Below are 25,591 nucleotides of genomic sequence, written 5' to 3'. Positions count from 1 at the left end.
GAAACAGTGTCAGACTTTATCTTTTTGGGCTCCAAAATCACTGCAGATGCTGATTGCAGCCATGAAGTTAAAAGACGCTTACTCCTTGGAAGGAAAGTTATGACCAACCTTGATAGCATATTAAAAAGCAGAGATATTACTTTGCCAACAAAGGTCCGTCTAGTCAAGGCTATGGTTTTTCCCGTGGTCATGTATGGATGTGAGAGTTGGACTGTGAAGAAAGCTGATCACCGAAGTATTGATGCTTTTGAACTGTGGTATTGGAGAAGACTCTTGAGAGTCCCTTGTACTGCAAGGAGACCCAACCATTCTAAAGGAGATCAATCCTGGGTGTTCATTCAAGGACTGATGCTAAAGCTGAAACTGCAATACTTTGGCGACCTCATGCGACGAGTTGACTCACTGGAAAAGACTCTGAAGCTAGGAAAGGTTGGGGGCGGGAGGAGAAGGGGACGACAGAGAATGAGATGGCTGGATGGCATCACCGACTCTGTGGACATGAGTTTGAGTGAACTCCGGGAGTTGGTGATGGACAGGGAGGCCTGGCGTGCTGTGATTCATGGGGTTGCAGATAGTCGGACACGACTGAGCGACTGAACTGAACTGAAGGCACAGCAACTAATGCTGAGAGCCTAAAAGTCTCACATGTGAAAGGATGACAGCAAACGGAAACCCTCACCTCTCTTTTCTGCAAAGGCCATGGGTGGCAATTTTTCTGCAGACTTTCTGGTTTAATTCGGAACTGAACAGTGGAATCCCAAAGCACAACTCCAGAGGAACCCAATCTGCTTCTGCTGTGGCAACTAAAAAGGGTACACAAGTTATTAATCGTGTATACTCATGTACTATGACGGACCAAGGTTTAACCGGTCAATCTGATCTCTGGTCAGAGATCCAGAGATTTTCAGAGATTCATCCTGCTTCCACTGACACGCACGTGGGTTTAGCAGGGGAGAGGACTCAGAGCGGTGTCAGTGAATCTCTGAAACAGGAAATAATGTTTTCTGAGTATGTACAAGCTTCTGGGAAGAAGGCACACAGCTTTCATCAGACACTCAAAGTGGCTTTTTACCAGAAAAAAAAAAATCTAATTTAAAACATCTTCAAGATGAGAGAATTAACGTAGGAAAAATGAAACATTTTTTATTCTCATGTCACATTTTATAATATTTTAATTATTCTAAATATATAAAAATGTTTCCTAGAAAATACTTATGAAAAGGTCCATTGTAATAAGAGCAAATGATATCCAAACAGTATCATTAGAAATTAGTTAGAGTTTGCAAATAATTTTTAAAGCCTTACCAGAGTTTTGCTTTGTAGCCAAATCTAGAGTTGCCTCCTCAATGACCATTTCAAATGACTCTGTGCTCCCATTCACATCTGAGCCTGAAGCCAAATCAGGTTCTCCTTATAATTAAAGAGCAAACACAATAAATATTAGGACTCTAGAAGTTGGTATACGTTGTTGATAAGTCAGTCCTAACAGAAATAACAATGAAAAATAGTGAATGGTCTTTAGCCTAAAGGAGAAGTTAAATGGGGGACAATTTTGTCCTGCAAGAAATATTTGGCAATTTTGACAAGGTTTGGTTGCCATGAACGGGGACAGGGATGTTACTGAGATCTAGGGATCCTAAACATCCTACAATGCACAGGATGGTCCCCCAGAACAAAGAATTAGCCAGCTCAAAACATAAATAGTACTGAGGTTGTGAAGCTTTGGCCTAGAAAAAACAAGGATTCACAAGGCAGAACACAAGGTTAGACCTTCACTTCATTACTAAAGTCATTTCTGTCCCCCTGGAAACATGCAGTCTGATTACATCATTCCCTTTCAAAATATTTGGACTCCGTATGTCTTTCAGCATACTACATCCTCTGAGATCTTCTAGATCTTACCTATTGCTTCTCTATTCTCTTCTACTACAGCCCATCAAACTCTTCTGGCCAAGATAAGCTACTCTCTTACCTGATCCCCTCTGCCTAAGACTGCTGCTGCTGCTAAGTCACCTCAGTCGTGTCCAACTCTGTGTGACCCCATAGACGGAAGCCCACCAGGCTCCCCCGTCCCTGGGATTTTCCAGGCAAGAGCACTGGAGTGGATTGCCATTTCCTTCTGCAATGTGTGAAAGTGAAAAGTGAAAGTGAAGTCGCTCAGTCGTGTCTGACCCTTAGCGACCCCACGGACTGCAGCCTACCAGGCTCCTCCAGCCACGGGATTTTCTAGGCAAGAGTACTGGAGTGGCTTGCCATTGCCTTCTCCGCTGCCAAAGGCTGCTACCCTCCAAATAAACAACAATAATCTATCTGTAGATAACGTCTCATTTATCAAAATTCAGTTCAAACTTTACCTTCTCTAAGAGGGTCTGATAGCTCAGCTGGGCTTAGATAAGCTTTCCTTCCTGCTTTAGCACATTAAGCAGACCCCTGTATCTTAGTCTCTTAACACTACACAGTAGGCTGATTCAGTTGCTTGTCTCTCCCCCAGGGTTTTTTACTCCTTGAGAGAGTGAAGTCGCTCAGTCATGTCCCACTCATTTACGACCCCATGGACTGTAGCCCACCAGGCTCCTCCGTCCATGGAATTTTCCAGGCAAGAATACTGGAGTGGGTTGCCATGTCCTTCTCCTTAGGTCTTGGTAAGAGAAATATCTCCAGCACCAAGCAGGTATTTTGTAAACGTGCATAGAATGAATGAAAGGAAACACGACAGCTCTCGTAACATTCTTTGAAATGACTAATCCACAGCCCTCTTCTCTAAAAATGCGCCCGTGATACCTGGCAGTCAACTGCTGAAAGTTACCCAGCTCCTCTGGCCAAAGGTATATGGACCAGGAGTGAATACCTAATTGAATTCACTAGAAGGCTAGCAATTAAGCATATTCTCTCAGGATTTCAAAGCAAGAGGTTCAGTGAATATAATCGATGATAGAGATTTGAATTAGAAAGTTCCCTAGAGTTGTGGACCACAGGTGACACCATGGCAACCAAAGCCATATAGAAGCCAAAATTATGCCAGAGCAGAAAACAATTAGTAATGAGGTGATTTGAAAATGAATCTTTAAAAAGAAAGGTATTTAAGGAAAATTAGCTATTGTCAATATGCAAGACGGGCTGGAGACAGAAAGAAGAAGAATGAGGCCAAGAAGACTAAGCAGGAAGTGGTTGCAATAAAACACGCGTAAAATATCAAGACTCAGACTAGAACGGTAGTTACAGAGAATTAAAGAGAGAGGGAAGAAAATGAACGTAAGACGTTTCTAAAGACTGACTCCCAGAACTTGGAAACGAACAGGCTGAGTGGGAAAGGAGAAGGAGGAGACAGAGACATGAGTTCTAAGGCCTGCGTAGCTGAGACAATGGTGCCTCCAACAGAAAGAGGAAAGCTGAAGGGGAAACTGTTCATCCTGGTCTGAAAATACTTTTACTCAGAGACTAAAGTTTTGAAACCATTACCCTATAAAGGAACTTAATTTAAAGCCTATAAACAGAAATATGACAGTAAAGGGCTCAAACACAATAACCATTCTGTATTCCAACCCCAGGTCATCACTTCTTTACTTATGCACTCAGTCTTTTCTCCATTTGAATAACCGATAATTGTCCCAATGACGTCAGAGTATTTTCAGCGGAAAAACATTAAGTGTTAAATAAGTCAACATCTCCACAAAGTCCCCATGCTTTTTAAGTTTGTGATACACTCAATGCCCATTATCTTAACTCAAAGGACACAACTATTGGCTAACCTCTCTCATCAGAAGCATCACTGAGTTTTCTGTTTGCAAGTGGGCTAGAAGCATTCCACATGGTGACACATCCACAGAAATGCTGCAGGTCCACTTTGTTCCTCAGTGCTTGCAATGCTTTATGAACACCCATATTGACACGAGTAAACTCTAAGAACAAAGAGTTGACATCGATTATAAGTCAATAGTCTTACAACAAAACACCAAAAACTGATACTTTCCTTTTGTTAACATCACACAATTCTTAGAAATTTTATATTTTATCTAAATTCATTCCAAAGAATAAATATCTGTAAATGCAAAAGGATGCTATACATATACAACACACTTATAGACCTCAGAAGGCAATTGTTGTTAACAAGACAATTGACTCTCTAAGTAAACAAACATGGCCTGTCAATGGCAAACTCCCTAGGCTTCTCTTTGTACTTCCATTCTGCCTTAAGTACTTACTTAGTGGGCTTCTACCAGGAAATTCCGTATTGAATACACATTTTGTATTTTTTAAGAAAAGTAAAAGTTTCTTATTGAAAATAAAGCTAACAATGTACTTGAAATTATATCCCAATAAATTACTTAAGTATCAGCTCAAGTTCTCATAAATATGTGAACTTACAAAAGCGAAAGGTGCTCTATAGCCAAATATGAATATTTCTCTTTTTTAGAATTTTCACAATAATCTCTAAGATTTTATGATTTTTAAGATCCTGTTGTCACTATCCTGTATCTTCTGGTGAACAAATAATTTGTCCACAAAATTTATAAAGTATCAGAGGATTAACTAGCAAAGTTTAGTTGTAGAGAAATACTTATTTCTGAATACGGAATCTATTTTGGAGGAGAAAACTCTCCTCTCCAAATTTTGTACACATTTATTTCACAACAGCCAAAAGAGAGTACTTAATTTCAAATGTGAAGCATTTACAGCCTAGTCATGTGAAAAGGAAAAAAATACTTAGGTAAATATTCTTCTTTTTTCCCTGCTTTAGGGGAGGAGGGACAATGGGGACTAACATTTTGGAAGAAAAGTTCTTATATGAATTAACAAAAATTAAATTACTTGAATGATTCATTGCTCTCTAAAATTCCGAGCAATATGACTCTGCTGCTGCTGCTGCTGCTGCTGTGTCACTTCAGTCGTGTCCGACTCTGTGTGACCCCATAGACAGAAGCCCACCAGGGTCCCCCGTCCCTGGGATTCTAAGAACAAGTAAAATAGATTCTAGAATGACAATTTTGAATGGAGCAGGAAACACAGGTGCTGAATATACTTTCTTAATAATCAACAGAGGAGAGATGTTTTACATTAAACAAAAGGAAGAATGAATTTGCTTTTATAGAAATTCCCTGAGCATCTTTCATCAAATGTATTACAGCTCACAATTCTAGAAAGGAGTAACATTAAACAGGCCTTTTCACCCTTGAACCTAGAATCAGCTTAATTTAGCTCAGACTCTACAATCCACTCAAGTCCCCTCTAGCAGGAAAAATAAAATTTAAAAACAATTTAAAATTATTTATTCATTTTAAATTAGGTTTTGTTTAAAATGTTTTCTCATTTTCTCTAAGGACTCTAGATTGGGAACTTGTAATACTATAGCACAAACTTAAAACACATTGACCATTAATTTAAAAAATTTCAATTTGTTTTTGCTAAAAACAAATGCTGAAACAGGAAACAATACACAAGTTCTCTGTAAACTATAAGTTAATTTACAAATGTCCATTAGTGTCCATAAAAGCCCCATAAAAAATAAATAAATAAAAAGACTGTAATAACATTGCAGGGCAGTGGGGGGGGGGATCAACTTTCTAAGCATAAAGTCCTCCCTGTGACTTGTATTCTCTGCCAACCTACGAACAAACAATAAAAGGAAACTAAAAGGCTAAACATACAAAAAACCTAGTCTTCCATCTAAGTAGCTGCCTACTTAGCTTCTTCATCTCCAAGACAGACTAGTGTTCCTTCTACTCCTAGGTCCTAAAGGAGTCTTATCCCATTAGTTCTTTGTGCGAAAAGGCATGTGACAGAAAACTACCTTTCCCAGTACTCTTTAAAAGCAGAATGATTTTAAGACCCTAGAACTGGCAACCCACTCCAGTGTTCTTGCCTGGAGAATCCCAGGGACGGGGGAGCCTGATGGGCTGCCGTCTATGGGGTCACACAGAGTCGGACACGACTGAAGTGACTTAGCAGCAGCAGCAGCAGCAGAACTTAAAAAGTTTAAGAATTTACTTCTCGCTGTGCTTCCAATGATAGACAAGACTAATTCTAAAGAAGTCAAATGGATGCAATTTGAAAGTAAGGTACCTCCTTGTAGCTCTGTCTCATCAAATGGGAAAGGTATGTGGACAGTCTCTCCTATCCCATGCAAACCATGTCCCTAAAGATGAAAAAACACAAGTTGAAAGGTATATGTGAAACCTGTATTTCCAACAGTAGACACTCAAATGATAATTAAAACTGTGCCTCATGATGGTGTATTCCACCTTAATACTCCATCAAAATGCTCTCAATAATTCTCCGCTTTTCTCCAGCAAGTAAACATAATCTTAAATCTTTATTAACCTATTAAGGCAATGTGTCTAAAGTGAGTGGACGGGTTAGTAAAAAAACAGGTCAATCAGGGGTCTGCTGAGTGAAGCCTGAATGAGACCCTCTGCATTCATGAGGGGGTTAGCTGTAGTGCTGAGAAAGAAAAGTGATGGAGGATCCCTGAGCTCCCTGGCACGCTGCGGATTAGGAGTGCAAATCTCAAAAACCTGCGCCGACTGACACGCACTCACAGGGAGTCGCTGCAGCACTGCAGCTGTACACAGTCAGACAGCAGCGTCTGTCAGCAGGGGGCTGAGGAGACAAGTCAACGCGCACACCTTCAAGGCGGCTGCAGAAAAAGGACACTCTCCACAAAGGGAAACAGAAACATCTCCAACTGCTAAGTGGAGAAAGCATGCGGCATATCTGTCTGTAATTGCTTGCATGCGTATAAAGAAATTCTAGAAGGGTGCAGCAGAAACAAATGGGCTTGTCTGATCTGGAGGAGAGTCAGGGAGTGGGGTCTGGACAGAGTGTTAGGAGGGCAGGGATACTTTTCTCTCTGTATCTTTTAACAATGTTTTATTTTTGAAACATGAACTTACTATCAATTCAAAAGTTAAATTGAAAAAATCTATGAATCTAACCCACCTCACTCCCATGTTACAAACAGCAATTTAATCCTCACATTCAAATAATTACCGCTGTGAATGATAAGCATAAGGTATTTCATTTTATGCCTATTCAGAATCATTTTAATAGAAAAGTTAACACTGGGGATCTATACATTCTTTTTAAAGAAGATCCACACATTAATCAAATTCAAGATACTGTGATGTAAAAGAAAAAAATAATTTCAGGGGAAAAAAAAATCATATTCATTTACTTGGTTCCTGTAACAACTTGAATATGTTTCTAATATCTTGCTTCTATTCCATTGATACATTTATGATTTCAATCCTAAACAAGATGGTTATTATTTATAAGAACATGGTTTTAATAAAAAATTTTAATTTTGCTGTTTTAAGTTCCAGTAAAGGTAAATCTTTTTTTCCATAAAATTTAATAAAAGAGACATTCTTTTTCAGAAAAGGCAAAACTCCTCTCTCTACTTCCACCACCACTGCCACTGTAGTGAACATTTTTTGAGATCTTCCGATGTACTAAACACAGGTCTAGAGCATTTTATGTTGATCGCCCATCTCAGTCATTCTTTTCAACAATCATATAAAGGTAAGACCTTTTATTATCTCCAATTTGCAGGTGAAGTCACTGAAGTTGAAGTAAGTTAGTTAACCGATCCAATTTAGCCAATACATGGTGGACTCAAGATGTGAACTCAGGCGATCTGACCCCTCAGTCCACGTCCAGCCCATTCTACTCCAGTATCTCCACCACCACCGCTACACTTCATGTCTGCCCTCCTGGCCAACGCATCCTCTCACGGTTTCTACTACTACCCATGTGCTGATGCTGACACTCGAGTCAGTCTCTCTTGTTCGAGCTCTCATTTGAATTTCAGAATATTTTCAATTACCTCCTAGATATTTCTACCTCCCAAATGTCCCACAGGCCCAAAACACGCCACGCTCATCTGCTCCCATAAACCAGCTCTTCCTCCTGTGCTCTCAAGTGTGATGCCACCATTCTTCCACCTTCGCAAGCCAGGTTCCTGAGGAATCCCTCTTCCTCTTCCCACCTCCTTCTCAGATATCTGATCAGTTCTATTTATTTTGTATTTGTAATAATTCTTCTTTTCATTCTTATTACCGCTTCCCTAACCTAGGCTGTCCATCTCTTATCTGGCCTCCAAGACTGCATGCTAATCCTATCTTCTCCCACCCAGTCATTCTCAACAGTCTTCAGGCTGATCTTCTAAATCGCAACTGACCATGTTAATCCCTTGCTCAGCACCCTTCACTGGCTACCATGGATCTAAAGGGAAAGTCTAAACACTGCGGTAGGACAATTAAGGTCCACTGCGCTCCAGGGCAGGGCCTGCCTACTGCTCCAGATGTATCTCTGATCACCATCCATCACACTGCAGCCCACCCCTCAAGATGACATAACAGCTCACAGGTCCAAGCATGTGCTCCCACTTCGTATTCCTGTTCATTTATTCAACACACACTCACTGAGCAACTTCTGCGAGCCAGGCACTGTTCCAAGCACTAGGGAACCAGTTATGAAGAAAGAAGAAAAAACTCTCTACCCAAGGATTTATTCATGCTAACTGTACCTCTCTGCCTGGCCCCACTCTCCTCTAAATCAGTCTTTGATAGCTAGCCCAGGTCTCATTTTCTCCGACAAGCTCTCCCTAAGCCTCTGTCCTTGCCCCAAAGCTAGAAGGTACTTCTCACTAACAGTTCCCCTGAAACTCTCTCTGTTGCTGCTAAGTCACTTCAGTCGTGTCCGACTCTGTGCGACCCCACAGACGGCAGCCTACCAGGCTCCCCTGTCCCTGGGATTCTCCAGGCAAGAACACTGGAGTGGGTTGCCATTTCCTTCTCCAATGTGTGAAAGTGAAAAGTGAAAGTGAAGTCGCTCAGTCGTGTCCAACTCACAGCGATCCCATGGACTGCAGCCTACCAGGCTCCTCCATCCATGGGATTTTCTAGGCAAGAATACTGGAGTGGCTTGCCATTGCCTTCTCCGAAAACTCTCTCTAACCCTCAGCTAAAAACTGGATGCAACTGCGTACACAACCTTTCCCATCAGAATTAATTTCCCTGAAGATAGGGATCATGTTTTACTTGTAAACCCACGTTAATTAGTACAGAATATGGCAAGTACACTGCCAGTTCAATGAATTAATGAAATCTTTACAGAGAACCAATTCAGTACCAGAAAGTGCACTGTACTCTTCACACTCACACCTTCTTGTTTCATTCTCTTACCAATTTAAAGCTAAAAATGATTCCTTTGGCATCAGTTCTTACTATTAGTTTTGTTGTTACACAGTAGATATTACCATCCCCATTCTGCCAATGGGGGAAACTAAGAAGAGTATCTCTAAAATGTTGCACACCACTTCACACCATCTAGGGTGGTTATAATTAACAAATCAGGTAATACCAAGGGCTGGAGGGAATGTAAAGTCACTTTGGAAAACAGCCCAGCAGTTCCTTAAACAGTTAAGACATAAAGCCACCACATGACTCCACATTTCCACTTCTAAGGATATACTCCAAAGAAGTGACAACATGGCCACCTCGACAACAGGAAAGCAGCCAGTCACAAAAGACTGTAAATGATTCCATGTATCTGAAATGCCCCAGACAGGCATTCTACAGACAGCAAGTGTCGGGGGTGGGAGGCTGGCACAGTGAGTCGCACAGGGGAGTGAGAACTACAGGAAAAGGGAAATGTCGTAGCGCTGAGTGTGGTGCTGACTGTAGACATCTGTGAATACACTGAAAACCACTGAATCACACAACTCAATCGGGGAATATGGTATGTGAATCACAGCTAAATTTTAAAGCCACTATTAAAAAAAAACAAAAACAGGGCCACACAGGTAGCAAAAGCTGACGCTGGAACTCAAAGCTGAGGCTGACTTCAAAGCCCACATTGTTTCCAACACTCTCAGTCTGCCAGACAAAGGCCAGGACTAAAATCCTGATCTCTGGTCTTCACGTGTCAGTCTGACAAATGTCTAATTACGGATGCCTGACTGTGACTCAGCAGAGAGTCAAACAAATTGCGATCTTTGAAATTAAAATCCAAAACTGAGGGCTTGAAATAAGCTAACTTTACCTGAATCAAAACCGCCGAATGTGTCAGGGCATCGTTCAACACGGTGAGCACATTTGACGTAGGAACCGCCCCAGGATCATGACCCCAAGACGTGATTAATAATCGATCATAACCCTAGGGACAGGAAATAAAAAAGCACACCAGGGCATTTAGGAACTTTAAAAAATCAAGAAAGTTGTCTAGAATAGTGCTTACCAGTTTCTATCTTCCTCAAAAATGATTTTTTAAAAACCCACAAAAACATACCTGGAATATATCTGGCAGTTTTCGAAGTCTTGTCCCTTTGGACAGCAAAAGAGATGGTGTTCCTTGCCTGGTGATGTGGTAAATGTACAGTTTACACCAGACAGAACTGACTTCTGGGATAGCTGGTCCAATGTGCTAAAATCATAGAACACGTCAAATAAAGCTGTAAATGATACGAAGCCAGATTTCACAAGGGACTAAGTATACTCTTACAGCTAATGCCTCATGGAAGTGTTAACTGTTCTTAGCCTTATGAAGATAAATGTTAAATGATCCGTTCAAGCAGTTTCAAATATATACAGGAATTGAGAAAGCAGTTCTTGTCACTGCAGTTAAGACAATGGAGTCTGGAGCAGTCAGGTTATGTCTGAAACTTGGCTTCATCGCCCCGGCTGTATCGCCGCAGGTTACTTAAGGTCCCCTGTACCTCCTTTCGCTCATTTGGAACACAGTAACAAAATACTTACCTCTTCAGGACATTGCTAAAAGTTTAAAACAGTACCTGGCAGCACAAGATAAGCACTATCAAAGTGTTAATTATTACCAGTAATAATTTTTATCAAAAGAGAGATTATCTATCCTTGCATCCATCTTACCACTCATTCAATTCATGGATTCCTACTACGCCCAGAGGCTGTGTTAAAGAGTAGAAGGGAGTGTGCGTGTGTGGCAGAGGGGAAGGGACACAGAGAATTATAAAACAGACATTAGTAAATGCAAATCTATACCCACTCCCACTGAACAGAGGACAAATCTAGGCTAAGCGGGGAGTGTGCTCATGAAGCAGTTAGATCTGCACAGGCAACAGAATCATCCATGTACCGGAATCCCTTCCTTTCATCTACACAGTGAAACCCAGCACACCCAGGAAACCAGGCAGGATGTAGTGCAATCCTGGCGCTTTGAAAATGGCACACGTCACATGGGACACGCCTTGCTAAGTATCCAGATATATGAAACTGATTTATTTCCAAAAAGTCAAAGACCAGAAGTCATCGTCACGATTTTAAAGGTGACCAGAGTTCTGTCTCTCAAGTATAATCTTTCCTTGTCAGCTCATTCAGCATCACAGCCCCACTTCCTAAATACTTCGTTTCTTCCTCATTAAAGGTACCTTATCCTTCAAGGCAATCCAGGCTTCCTTCTTAGAGGATCCAAAAACATTCTCTTTGAAATCCTGCTTTCAAGAAGAAAACTGTCATCAAATGTGTCCTTAATCACTCAACAATGGCGGTTGGTGGTTTCATCACTTGAGTCGTGTCCAAGTCTCCACGACCCCGTGGACTGTAGCTCACCAGGCTCCTCTGTCCATGGGATTCTCCAGGCAAGAACACTGGAGTGGGTTGCCATTTCCTTCTCTAGGGGCACTAGACAATATATATATACACACACACATCTTTATATATATATATACACACACACATATATATATGTGTGTATATTATATATGTGTGTATATTATATATGTGTGTGTATATATATAGAGAGAGAGTACCAATTATACCTCACAAATTGAACATCTTACAACAGCAATATGTACAAAACTGCTTTCTGAGTTGATTTTAGTATCTGCTATCTACAATTTGAGAATCAATACATAAGACTGTTAAACCTCCCCTTCAAGTTGCCGTGAGGAAGAAGAAAACAGCGGCAGAGCAGGCTTCCCAGTGGGTCTTTCTTTACCTGAGGGGTGCAGCTGCTGATGGGCCGGATCGTTGGTGAGAGGTGCCATGGAAACAAGTAATGTGTAATTTTTGTTCAGAACTCTGCTGCAGGTTGCAGGGTCCAACCCAAGAAGGCTCTCACAGCGCAGGAGATCCAGAGGAAAACCTGGATTGCGATCAACCACACACAGAGGATGAGAGACTGACAGCGTGAAACGAGACGCCGAGCATGAAAATACTGAGAACTGCCTTCAGTGTTTCACATGAAAACTTAAAGTCTGTAAAACAAGGTCGAGTATCTTTTTAAAAGCACTTTATTTCCTAGGAGGTCAACTAAGACTTCCTAAGGTTTAAAGCTAAAGTCTTTATTCTGATCCAGAAAGATAACTGTCTACTGGTGTTCTTCGAGCTAACCTTTCACTTTAAATACGTTTGCTTTACCTTACTTCCTCTCCATCATGGCAATGCCATCTTATGAAAGCCTAAGTGCCACGGGAAAGCTGCATCCTTCCCTCCCCCAATTTTTTATCTCTATAAAACTTCACAGCCAAATTCTGAACTGACCAGAGGGGCAAGAATTCCTATTTAGAAACACATGCCCTAAACTGGGGTCCATAAAGCATGAGCTCAGCATGCAAAAGATGTTAAGTGTTCCCACTCTTAATCCTTCTGGAAATTTCCAATGCTATTGCTTCTAAAAAGAGTTCACTGAAACTTCAGAAGATCAAGTTAGCCCTCTAAGCAAAAATGAATCTAAAAAAGGATATGGCTTGCTAAAAGAGCCTAGGAGCCCTGAGTACAACTGGCACCCAAGATCCTGGTCTTTCATACCATTCACCACTAAAAGAAACCAGAGGAGGAGGCTGATTCCAAGGCTGGAGCAGAAACACAAAGTAAGATAGCTTTGTCAGAAACTAAGGAATTACTCCCCACCAAATTAAAAAAAGATAGAGGCAGAGCACGACAAGAGGAGTCCATGGGCCAAATCTGAGACAACAGTAGCCAAAAAATGAGACAATAATGACTGGTTATAAATCATTGAAAAATTAAAAACTGATAAATCCATACTGAGAATATAAGAGAAAACTTGTCCCAAATGTTAAATGAGGAAGAAATGGTGGAGTTGGGGGCAAAAAAGATCAATTCGCAGCCATCACAGTAAAGAATGGTTCAGACAAGGATCAACAGAGAATGCTAAATCTAGGAGGAAACACTGATAGAGTAGGATATATGCATGGTCTTAAAGTGTCTCCCCTACAGATTGCTTATTAGTCGTGGGGGGAATAACAGTGGACTACACAATGTAGAAATCAGAAAACACTAACTGGGTGGTCAAAATTCACTAATATCACAAGGACAGATGCTTAAGCATAGTTTGTTTAGCAAGCGTTTTGTTCTGCATGATCGGGGGGACAAGCAATCCAGCTAAGGGCATACAAGGCAAAGGGATTCTGGAGGGTGTTTGTGTCTAGCCTCTCACAAATAAGGGGAGTGCCTATGATCTTACTAAGTTAGACCACACATTGTTTTCATTTTTCAAGCAGTGCCTCAAGCTGTCTAAAACCAGAAGATTACTAAGAAATTAGTCCTGTCACAGTATCAGAGGTTTGCTTCTATGATAGCATCACAAGGCTTTTTGCTTTACAATGAATATCAAGTACGACATGATATACTCAGACTACAAATTGCTAATGGCATAAAAAGAAAATTCTTTCTATTCAAAAATAGATGCTTAAACACCAGTACTACAGAGCTTCTCCTTTAAAAAGGAGTAAGACTGAGTTAACCCATCTGGTACCTACAAAAAGCTACTTTGTTAACATGGAGGGTATTTATTATGTCCTAAAAAAAAGTTAATTCTTTATCTGGAATGAATGGCCTTCTTTTCTATGAATCGAAAATGGTACTAGTTATACATCATTATTAGAAAAATTGAAAAGAGTCACTGAAATCATCTTCTGTGGTTCTAATGAGGAGTCCCAGTTAAGAAAGGCTGGTTAGAAGAATGAAACTTCATAAACAATTGCCAATCTGGTCTCAAGGGGAGGGAGGAGTTACTTCCATTTTAACTTTGGAGGCACGTCAGTTATTCTAAGCAATTAAAGCTCCAGAAACAGTCAACTACTAAATCTGCTTTAAAGGTTAAAATTATACTTTACTTTCACACAGAATAAGTTTAGGTTTACCATTTTGTTGATGATACATAGATTATTCCTGTGAAAAAGTTTAACCCAACCCATTAAGCAATAGACTGTTCATGAATAAATCAATAAAAACCTTCGTGTTAAATGGAAAATATTCAAGAGATGTGGATTCAAGCCCCAGCTCTTCCATTTACTAATCATATGAGCTTTAATGACTAAATGCACAGGAGATTTAACAAAGAAAAGCTTGGATTTCTTTATCTATAAAATGAGTTACCCCTGGCTGGTCACTAGCACTCTGTAACATTCTTGGATTCTATGATGGGCAGTAGGACACTTAAAATATTCTAACCCATTATCTCTGAAAATCACTAAAAAGTCCAAGAAATTCCAGGGTTTGTGTATCCAGAGATATATTTAAGACTGTTGGCATTCACTTCTAGGTCACATGATTTAATATTTGGTAACCAAATAATGATTACTATCAATAAATGCTTATCAAAAAGAGCTTTAGTCTCTTGGTATTTGGTGACTTAATACTCAGTTACAACTGTTTATGAATCACCTCCAGCATGGAATCATTTATAATTCTGTTAAAGCATAACTCTGAACCAAACACTCTAAAGCTGAAGCAGTGGGTCACCAGGTATTGAGTGTCTAGCCTCACTCAGCTGAACTACCTAGAGTTTTTGTTCTTCCCTGCGCAACAACTCTTGTGAAGTAACAAATGATTCCATCCTAAATGTTTTTCGCTGAGCTGAAAAGAAAGCCAGATGCTTGGTGAAAGAAGTAGAATGAAAATGGATATGACTAAGAAACTGATGGTTCTTGGCCAGAAAATAGAACTTTGAGGTAAACGAAAGAATGCGTGAAATCAAATGTGACAGTGGTGCCAGAATTCACAAGGCCCCCAAAAGGCAACTCCCATGAATGTCCAAGGACTACGGGATGCGACTACATTCACAGTGGGATGTTCTTACACTGGTGCCCAAGCTGCTGCATCTTTGTAAAAGCACATTTCTGGGGCCACTCCTCAATTCAGGAGCTACTTTATCAACTCAACTGAAGTCTGGGAACCCCTTTCTATCACAAAACTGAGAAGGCACACCAAGGCAGCAAGTAAAATACTTCAGTAAATATTACAGCAGCATTTGAACACAAAGGCCCTGTTTCTTATCTTTATAAAATGAATTCTTCATTCTTGATGCTTCATGTTTCCTAAATAAATTTTGTCGTTTGTCCACTTCTCAAAACAGATGCCTGTTTCACATCTGTAGATAGGCATCTACAGATGCCTACATCCCATGCAGCTACTTAAACAAATTAACACTCCCACTCTTCTTGCAGACAGCTAAAAACATTTAGATACTACAAATGTCAGCGGCAACCAAGAGAGGAGAGAAAGTAATCTAAGAAACGGCTGACGAGCAAAGAAATTCACAGAACAAGAAATGTTTTTAAAATAAGCGGTGATTAAATAAGTGAGCATGACTTGTTAATTTCTTAGAAAGAAGTTCCATAGGATCATGTCTTCAAAATCGAGTATATCTATCGTACCATAACTGGGTTGGTTCGGCTGTGAAGCCTGAGCAACTAGATCTTTATTATGACGCAGAAACAGTATTGTGTTCCTCAGAGTGAGCGCATGGTCGAAGTTCCTCTGTGCTTCCCCTTCACCAGCGCTCTGAACCTGAAACAAGAGAACGTACGGGTTGCAACGAAAACCACTCCCAAGCCATTCATGCTGGTTTATAACCATAAAGTAGAAACATTTAGACATTATTAAAAATCAGTCTTTTCATACTGTGAAATTAGTTTTCTGCTTGCTCCATGGAAAAAAAGCTATGCCCAACCTAAACAGCACATTGAAAAGTAGAGACATTACTTTGCCAACAAAGGTCTGTGTAGTCAAAGCTATGGCTTTTCCAGCAGTCATGTACGGACGTGACAGTTGGACTATAAAGAAAGCCAAGCACCAAAGAATTGCTGCTTTTGAACTGTGGTGCTGGAGAAGATTCTTGAGAGTCCCTTGGACTGCAAGGAGATCCAACCAGTCCATCCTAAAGGAAATCAATCCTGAACATTCATTGGAAGGACTGATGCTGAAGCTGAAACATCAATACTTTGGCCACCTGATGTGAAGAGCTGGCTCACTGGAAAAGACCCTGATGCTGGGAGAGATGGAAGGCAGGAGGAGAAGGGGACGACAGAGGATGAGATGGTTGGATGGCATCACCGACTCAATGGGCATGCGTTTGAGCAGGCTCCAGGAGTTGGTGATGAACAGGGAAGCCTGGCATGCTACAGGCCATGGGGTCACAGAGAGTCAGTCACAACTGAGCAACTGAACTGAACTGAAAAATCAGCCAGTCAGAAATTTGCCCAGGCAATACTGAAACACATATTAACCTCAATCTTGGTTGAGCTTCCATTCGATTATACTTTGGAAGGTGACAGAAATTACCCCAAAAAGTAAAACTAACAACTTCAGCAACAAAGACATGTCAAATTATAACATTATATGTTCCATATATGATTCAAACAGGGTGCTCAAAAAACTCTGAGATCTATATATTCTGCTTTGTCTAGACAAGTAGTCTAATCCATGGTCACCAATGATGCCACTGTTTTATCACCCTGTTCACAACTCTGCAAGGGACAACAGAGTATGTGACTTAATACAGCTGTTCAGTACTGCTGAACATACAGCTTCAAATCACTCAACAAGGATTCACTGAGTCCCTGGTTCTGTGCTATGACCTCTTTAGGATGTAAGGACAAAAGAGTGGACAGAACTCCTGCCTTCACCGGGTTTGCATTTTAATGCATGCGCTTCTGACACTGAGTCAGTCACCCATTTAATATGTAAAAGCACACACATTCCAGAAGCAGCAGAGGAAACAGAAGGCCAGGTCTACAGGGGGAAATAACTAATTATATTTGGATTACATTAACAAGATCAGCCAATTAAGTTTGATCAAGATGAAGCTTTTTAAAAAATAGCTAAGAAACTAGTTTTAAAAACTAAATTTCAGACTAAAGGGCTTTTCCAAGAATGTCTATGTGGTAAAAAAGAAAACAGATATATAAAGTGTAAAAGAGATCTTCCAATTTGCTGTACTTGATAAAAGACCAGCTGAGGTGAGCTGGAAAGCATGTTAAAATGTGCTGGAATATAAAAAATTTATTGGAAAAGATGATACACAATAAGAAATGGGGCTAAACAAGATATTAAAAACATTGAGGAAACAGTGAAAATATAAAGATAAAAGTGAAGGAGACAAATTCATAACAAGGATCATCTCAGGCACTAAAAAAGTAAAAATCCTATGGAGAAGGTGGGAAGGGAAAAATGTTATGGTGGTTTATTTATTTTTTTTTTTTGAGATATAAAGGAAGTATAAAATTACCAAACATTCTCTAAACATACATGAGTTCATCACTAGAGCAAGGAAGGTACCGAAATGATTCATCAAACAACAGATTAGGCACACAAACTACTTGCTTACAGAAGCACAGAGGGCAGAATAAAATACTCAGGGAATGAAACACATCAAAAAGGCGATCAAGATTTAGAATGAAGGAAAATTAGGCTGTACTCATGGGGGGGTGGGGGGGAAAGATGGTTAAAAACAAATATGGCTGAAGTCTTCAAGATGCTAAAAGGGACAGTGAGAGTGGACATAAAAACGATACCCAGGGACTTTGTTTCAGATTAAGTGGAACAAAAATTTCAAATAAAAATTGCTTAAGAGTAGATTTTTTAAGTCACGATGAAAAGAAAAAAATAAAGAAAGAAAGGCTATTTTAGAAAAGTGCATAAAAACTGCACATAGACTTTAAGATTTCTGTACCCCATTTCCTCATTAAGTCAAATTATCCTAAGAGCTTAGGTGAGGTAAATGACTCTTTTAAAATCACAAATTTCATTCATCCACTCAATATGTTTAAACCTAAATGACTGCCACAGTTTTAGGGTGGGAATGAGGTAGGAATGAGCAAGAATATACCAAAAATCTACATAACCAACAACTGATGTTTTATCAAGCAAGAAAAGAGTCCAAACACCCTGACATCCCATAAGCTACCTAGATTTACCTTTTCTCGTTCAATAAGAAAGCTGTCCAGAGACTCATCTGAGAGTTTGCCAACTTCAAACATTGTGACTGCATGGCTTTTCAAATTCTGAAATAGAGAAACAAAACCAAAACTGAAATGTACCTTATTTGAGCCTATTATTAATAAGTTCTAGCTTTCCTCTGAATGCTAAGCATCTTATCTTTATACTATGCTTTCCAATATGTTTAACCTCAAGTGTGCATAAAGAGTTGATTTTTCTAATTACAAAAGCAGCCCTCACTAAAAAGCTGCCACACCCCTCTAAAGAATATAAAACAAAGCTGGCTGCATTTTCAGGAACAAATTTAATACTTAAAAAAAGATTTAGCAACACTGAGTTATTATGGACCTAACTGTTAAACCTTTTTATATTTAAATAACAATTTGACTTACTGGTGAAAGGTTTCCCATCATTAAAAAGGCAGTAAGTGTTGAGTCAAATAGGAATGCGATACTCTTTGTGTATCCTGTAGACAGATTCAAACTGTTTATACTGGCTGTGTCTGCTGGGGGGATAAAAATCATAGTTTCAAAATCAAGTGAATGAAAACTGTTCATTACTTATCATTTGCAGTGAGAAAGTATTCCATTTCAACTTTATTTAAGAATTAAAAGTACATAATATAGGCAATACTGTAAGTCATAAGCGGTCCCAATTCTACCTTATTTCCAACATAGAGAAAGAAAAAAACAATTTTTTTTAAGCCATTCACTTCTGCAGTAAACTTTCTGAAAGTCAATAATAAACCACGACTTGGTCACTGTCAGATCAAAATGACTACCTAGCTTAACCTCTGTGGATAAGTCGCCGGGTCCAGGGAACAGAACTACCGAGGGCAGGAACAGCAGCCACTTGACTGTGCCTTCTCCTCTCCCCACACAACCACGTGCAAGCCCCTCGTCCTCTATGCTCTGTCCCCTCTGTACCTAGAGGCCTTCCTGCGGTGGTCTTCCTGCACGCGCCAGCTGGCGCTCTCTTGGTTGTTCTCGGCCCCAACACCATCTTCTCCACGAAGGCTGCCTACACCTCTCTGGGCAGAAGGAGGGCTCTTCCTCTTTGCTCCCCACAAACACCACAGTGCCTCTCACGCTGCGGTGGCTCTTACACTCTCCAGATTCAGTGTTTAGAAGAAAACTATTGTATTTCCTATCAATTTTATGCCCCTGAGATCTAGCAGCATATGGGTAAGGACTCAAAGATACATACTGAGTGAAGAAAATCCAGCCCAAATCACAAATTAACCGTAAGCCTGGAGAGTTAGCTTTATGAGTGTATGTGCAGACACACGGCTTATTTACAGACAGGCTCAAGCTGAGCCACCACTAACCTGGATCTTCTTGACTGTTTGTATCCGTGTCAGTAGCTGATGAAGCTTCCTGTACAGGGCTCCTACTTGCCCCGCCATCCCACGACATGAGCATCTTCTGTGGATCTAAAGTACTCCTGTTGATGAAGAAAACAGTCACTTTTGAAAAACCACATAGATGACCGTATAAAAAACAGCCACTGAAGTCAGTACTGAGGTTACAAACATTCACCTAAATCCACTCTTACATTCCGGCCCCAAACTGAGACAGAGCCCTAAAATATTCTGCACCCACAGCAAAGGTTCTTAACTAAACCCTTGGACGGGCTTTAGAGAATCTGAGAACATTTTAAATTTGTATATAACATATAGTATGAGCTTTTCTCTAGGGAAAGTGTCATAGTTTTCAACAGATTCTAAAAAAAATCCCAAAACACACAAGATTAAACATCACTAATATATAGGGTTCAATCTGCTGAATACATAAAATTTTGTACATAAAATTGTATTTTTTCCCCAAAACAAAAAACTCTCATACTAAATAAATGAGTGACTTTAATCTGTTTACGGATGGAACGTTCTTCCACGATGAATGAAGCTGGTCCAAATTTATTACTTGGCCTTTCTTGTGGGCAAACCCCAATCGGCAGTACACTGACACAGCATTCTAAAAGGAATATAAAGGAAACGAGTATCTGAAATAAACCAGACGTCAGAATGTCTGTAGACAGAAAACATTATTATGGACTACATTTATAGAGATCCTCAAATATTTTCATCCCATAGCCAGAAAAAAACCATTTTCAGTAGGCCTGGTCTTCCCCTAAGATCTCCACATACGCAGGAGAGGGAAAGCCTCCAACCCTCTGGCTTGGCCCTCCCTAGATCCACCCCCCAAGAAGCGGGAGTTGGTGCTTTAACTGACATCACCGCAAGACACTGTGACTTCATTACAAGGCACTGGTCAGCTGCTCCCTGCTGAGCACAGACAGGTGAGGACAGCTTTCACTCCCTGGGGTGGGATACTGCTTCAGGGTTCTGATCTTGCTCTGCTCTGCTTCCTCTGACTCTGGAAGCATCTCATTGCTTCCGCTTCTCAGTATCAAGACAAAGATCTATGATCCATTCAGTGCTCGTAACTTGAGTGAAAAAGAGTAGGAAAATTACATACCTTAACCAGAGACAGGTCTATCTCAAGAACATTTGCAAGCTGGACAATAAAATTAAAAATTATTTCACACCCTAAGAATTATCAGTATATCATCATAAACAGTTATAGATAACCTATCCATCATGAGCAAAAGTTAAATTATTAATCATGGAAATACTAAATAAATTTGGTAAGCAGAATTTTCTTCTTTCCATATCTTGAAGACATTCAGAGTAGTACAAATCCAGGTAGTGACCCTAACAACTTAGTGTGAATTATAATTATTTGAGCTACTTTAATTAGAATTACTTAGTTTTAATTTTCTCATTTAAAATGAAAAAATTCTAGATCAGTCGTTTGCAATGCTTTTACTATAAAGTCATCATATAAAGTTATTCAACCAAATCACACCTATATACATATGCAGGAAGTAACTTAAGAATAGTGACTTAAGTATATTAAGGGTCTAAGATCCAACCATGAACGGATTTTTTAAATATTTTAGTTATATCATTAAATAATTTTATCTACTTTACACAAACTTATTTTATAATCTTGAGGCTAAATTCTTTCATAAGATGCTGTCACACTTCCCTCTGCAACATTAGTATGCTCATCTATTGACACAAATATATTATAAAGCAGAGTTTCAAAATAATCACCTTGCACTCGATTCATTACAAAACCTTCAAGAGGAGGAACTAAAATAAACAAAACAGACATTTCTCAGCAATTTAATTTTGTAAAAGAAGAAAGTTTAATTCAAATATCTATTCAAAAAGAGACCTCCAACTTCGGAAATGAATTCAGCCTTTGATTCATTTTATCAACTCCACTGCAAGTTTTTCTAAAACTCCCAAAGTAAAGGTCCGATACAAAATGCTGTCTACACATAGTGGACTCTGATGGCAGAGCATAAATCCATAAAAGTAATTTCACCCCCAGGGACCGCTCAGCATTACTCAGGCAGAGAAGTGCTTACAGGCGTGGACTCAGTAGAAAGGCAGGGGGACTGTAGTTGCTTCAGAATGGGGAAGCCTGCCAAGGGTATGTTTTTGATCGGTCTTAGGCAGCAGGATGCCTGGTCTGAAGCAGAGAAACAAGGGCTGCAAGCTGCCATGCTATACAAAACAGGGGGACAAAAAGTATCAACTCGCTGCCCGTCATCCCATCATCCCCGCTCCATCCTGACAAAAGGGGAAACCCATATGTGTGACTGCCACGTTTATCACTGATGTAATTTGCTCTTTGGGGCTTTCTATTCTGTATCCTCCTTAATGGGAAGAGGGTCAAAACCTTTGTCCGCACAAGAGGCTGCCCAGTCACTACTCTCCAGCTGGCAGTTGGTACTCACTTCTCCCCATCTCTTTGGGCCAGATGCCCTACTCCAATGTACTAGGCTACTCTTCCCAACCATAATGAGGAGGCACTACGCTTGCCTTTGCCAGTCTCCCCTGTGGGCACACTTCCCTTAAAAGAATTCTGGGAAGATGTGTGCCTAGATCACAAGAGGATTTGGTGTCCCTGTGTCCTCTGACCCTAACACTACCTCCCTGCACCCAAAACCTGAAAGCATTTCCAACAGAGAGCTGTAAGACAAAACACAAGTGAGCAGAATGAAGACGCTGTGAAGAGCCACAATGCACACATCAGGGTAGGCTGTCCCAGTTACAGCTCTGTCTCATGGCATTTTCCGATTTGCTGCTACCCATATTTCTAATCACCCAAGAACTGTCAAGGATCAAAGGTTTCTTTTTAGCAATATTTCAGCAATCCCATCCTTTAATAGAATTAGTTCTTTTACTACACTATCAACTATGTGAAAAAGAAGTGTCAAAATTTACTGAATGCTTACTAAATACCAGACTACACTACTAGCTGCTTTATAGATATAATTTCACTTAATCCTCTTAATATCAAGAGTTGTTAAAAACTATACCTTATCTTAGAGATGAAGAAACCAAGGCATTAAGAGGTTAGAAATATGCAATTTACATTTGGGCAAAAAGAATGAGAAATTCTTTATCTCTACATAAAGAGATACAGAATAGTCTTCAATATATATTAAGTTAAAAAAGCAAAGCATGCGTTGGATACACCATCTGTGTAAGAATAAAATCACACAAAAAAGGATATATATATATTTGTGCACAGTATGTTTGTGAGAGAGTATATAGGCAACTTAGCAGTAGTGGCCAAGAGAGAAATTGAGTAACTCAGGGCAGGCATCGGAAGCAGATGTTTTTATACTCTGTTGTAAGTTTAGTGTTTTATAATCCTAATTATTACCTACTCAGAAAGACATTAATAAAAATAAAGAAAAATACCTGGAAACAGCAAAGAAAATTATTTTTTAAACAATAAAGGACAAGGAAGGCCTGGTCATAAACACACATAAACACATATAAACACAAATAAAACATAAAGGTCAGGACACACCTGATATGAGGGAGTATTTCTGTAATAAGCCCTATCACTCAGTAGTGGTATCACAAACAAGCGAAAAGGTATGATGGAAAACACACTTACAATACATAACCTTAATGTAACAAGTGCTTCTACAAATTGGGAAGAAATCTAACCTATAGAAAAAAAGCTCTACTGTGTTCAAAGATATTAACCACATCACAAAAATAAAGAAGTAAGGAAATGATCTAAATAACCAGCAACAGAGTAATGGTTTAGTAAACTGAAACCACTGTTGTTCTTGTTCGTTTGTTTGTTGCCAAGTGGTGTCTCTTTTGCAACCCCACAGACTGTAGCCCACCAGGCTCCTCTGTCCACGGGATTTCCCAGGCAAGAATACTGGAGCAGGTTACCATTTCCTTCTCCAATCAAACCTGTGTCTCTTGCACTAGCAGGAGGATTTTTTACCACTGAGCCACTTGGGAAGCCCCAAACTTCCTCGTATTAATACAAGGGTCTTAATGCTGATTTGACTTGGAGAGGGAGTGAAGAAGGGAGAAAGAGATAAGCCAAAAAAGACGGTCATTACATGAAAAAATAAGACACAGGTATGTCTGGTAAAAATGAACAACATGCAATTCTGTGATGTTACTGAATACATGGAGAAACTGACGCAGTGAACAAGGTTTAAAAGGTGACATACATGTATAAAGACAGATTTGATTTAGGATTTTCAGAAATTTACCTTGGATTTCTATTTTAACACAGTGTCTACACCACCATAAGATAAAACTAAAAAGAAGGAATTTGATGAACATCACCACAATGTGCTGTAACGTAATAAGGAAGAAATGGTTTTCTTTGAGAAATTCTAACACAAAGATCCCAGGATGATGTGTGTCTAACTTATTAGGGTGATACACATTGCCCAGCCCCTAGCAGCCATTCAAAAAACATTGAGAAATATTACCACATACTCACCTGCTATACAACTGTCATCAGATCTTGGTACATCCAGATAAACAAATCCTTTGTTATAGAAACCTACAGAAGCAAAAGTATCTTGTTTTAGATGAAACAGTAAACATTAGCAGTTAAAAAAATAAAATAAAAACTTTATTCTTGATTTTCCATAAAGATAAAGATTCTTACAACTTAATGGTATGTGAAAAAAAGACAGAAGAAAAACATTATTATCAGAGCTTTCAAAATCTTGGTTTCCCTCAAATGCTCAGAACTGCAAAATTTCTCTTATGATTCATTCACATAAATTTCTAGTCTATGTGACTAATTACAGCCACACTGGAAAACAATGGACAAAGGTCACATTTTAAACAATACCACACCTTCCTGAGGAAATATTACTATTCTTATCTAATTGATAAATAATTGCTACTAATTGTTGATGGCTTAAAATAAGTTTTTATGTTGACAGAAGACCATTTCTACTAACCACTTACTATGGACTACCTTGTAATCTAGTGATCCAGAGAGTCGAGGGCCTGCATCAATGATCTTATCAATAGCCCATTTCTCAGGCAAAGTGTATATCTAGTAAAAGCAAAATATTTTCAATTAAGTTCTGTCCAAATTAACTAATTGATCAGTTCAGATCAGTTCAGTTCAGTTCATTTCAGACGCTCAGTCGGGTCCGACTCTTAGTGACCCCATGAACCACAGCACGCCAGGCCTCCCTGTCCATCACCAACTCCCGGAGTTCACTCAAACTCATGTCCATCAAGTCGGTGATGCCATCCAGCCACCTCATTCTCTGTCGTCCCCGTCTCCTCCTACCCCAATCGCTCCCAGCATCAGACTCTTTTCCAGTGAGTCAACTCGTCGCATGAGGTGGCCAAAGTATTGGAGTTTCAGCTTTAGCATCAATCCTTCCAATGAACACCCAGGATTGATCTCCTCTAGAATGGACTGGTTGGATCTCCTTGCAGTCCAAGGGACTCTCAAGAGTCTTCTCCAGCACCACGGTTCAAAAGCATCAATTCTTCGGCAATCAGCTTTCTTCACAGTCCAACTCTCACATCCATACATGACCACGGGAAAAACCATAGGCTTGACTAGACGGACCTTGGTTGGCAAAGTAATGTCTCTGCTTTTTAATATGCTATCTAGGCTGGTCATAACTTTCCTTCCAAGGAGTAAGCGTCTTTTAATTTCCTGGCTGCAATCAGCATCTGCAGTGATTTTGGAGCCCCAAAAAATAAAGTCTGACACTGTTTCCACTGTTTCCCCATCTATTTCCCAAGAAGTGATGGGACCAGATGCCATGATCTTCGTTTTCTGGATGTTGAGCTTCAAGTCAACCTTTTAACTCTCCTCTTTCACTTCCATCAAGAGGCCTTTGAGTTCCTCTTCACTTTCTGCCATAAGGGTGGTGTTATTTGCATATCTGAGGTTATTGATATTTCTCCCGGCAATCTTGATTCCAGCTTGTGCTTCTTCCAGCCCAGCGTTCCTCGTGATGTACTCTGCATATAAGTTAAACAAGCAGGGTGACAA

The 25,591-nt window shown here is 39.8% G+C and overlaps 1 protein-coding gene across 1 annotated transcript in view; it reads right to left on the bottom strand.

Moving 5' to 3' along the window:
• Positions 1-25,591, bottom strand: part of LOC129557851 (protein FAM91A1-like) — a 35,336-nt gene that overhangs the window by 7,528 nt on the left and 2,217 nt on the right. Inside the window, 16 exon segments of the mRNA XM_088844582.1 lie at positions 680-803; positions 1,306-1,410; positions 3,750-3,899; positions 6,061-6,133; positions 10,042-10,155; positions 10,288-10,422; positions 11,971-12,001; positions 12,003-12,117; positions 15,653-15,785; positions 18,194-18,280; positions 18,608-18,720; positions 19,543-19,658; positions 20,076-20,188; positions 20,693-20,769; positions 21,799-21,858; positions 24,059-24,121. Coding sequence (XP_088700708.1) covers positions 680-803; positions 1,306-1,410; positions 3,750-3,899; positions 6,061-6,133; positions 10,042-10,155; positions 10,288-10,422; positions 11,971-12,001; positions 12,003-12,117; positions 15,653-15,785; positions 18,194-18,280; positions 18,608-18,720; positions 19,543-19,658; positions 20,076-20,188; positions 20,693-20,769; positions 21,799-21,858; positions 24,059-24,121 — 1,609 coding nt within the window.

The sequence above is a fragment of the Moschus berezovskii genome, chromosome 16, assembly GCF_049115385.1.
Source record: "Moschus berezovskii isolate FMDL1 chromosome 16, NW_MosBer_1.0, whole genome shotgun sequence".
Classification (NCBI taxonomy): domain Eukaryota; kingdom Metazoa; phylum Chordata; class Mammalia; order Artiodactyla; family Moschidae; genus Moschus; species Moschus berezovskii.
This window is presented reverse-complemented; position numbering and strand designations above follow the sequence as displayed.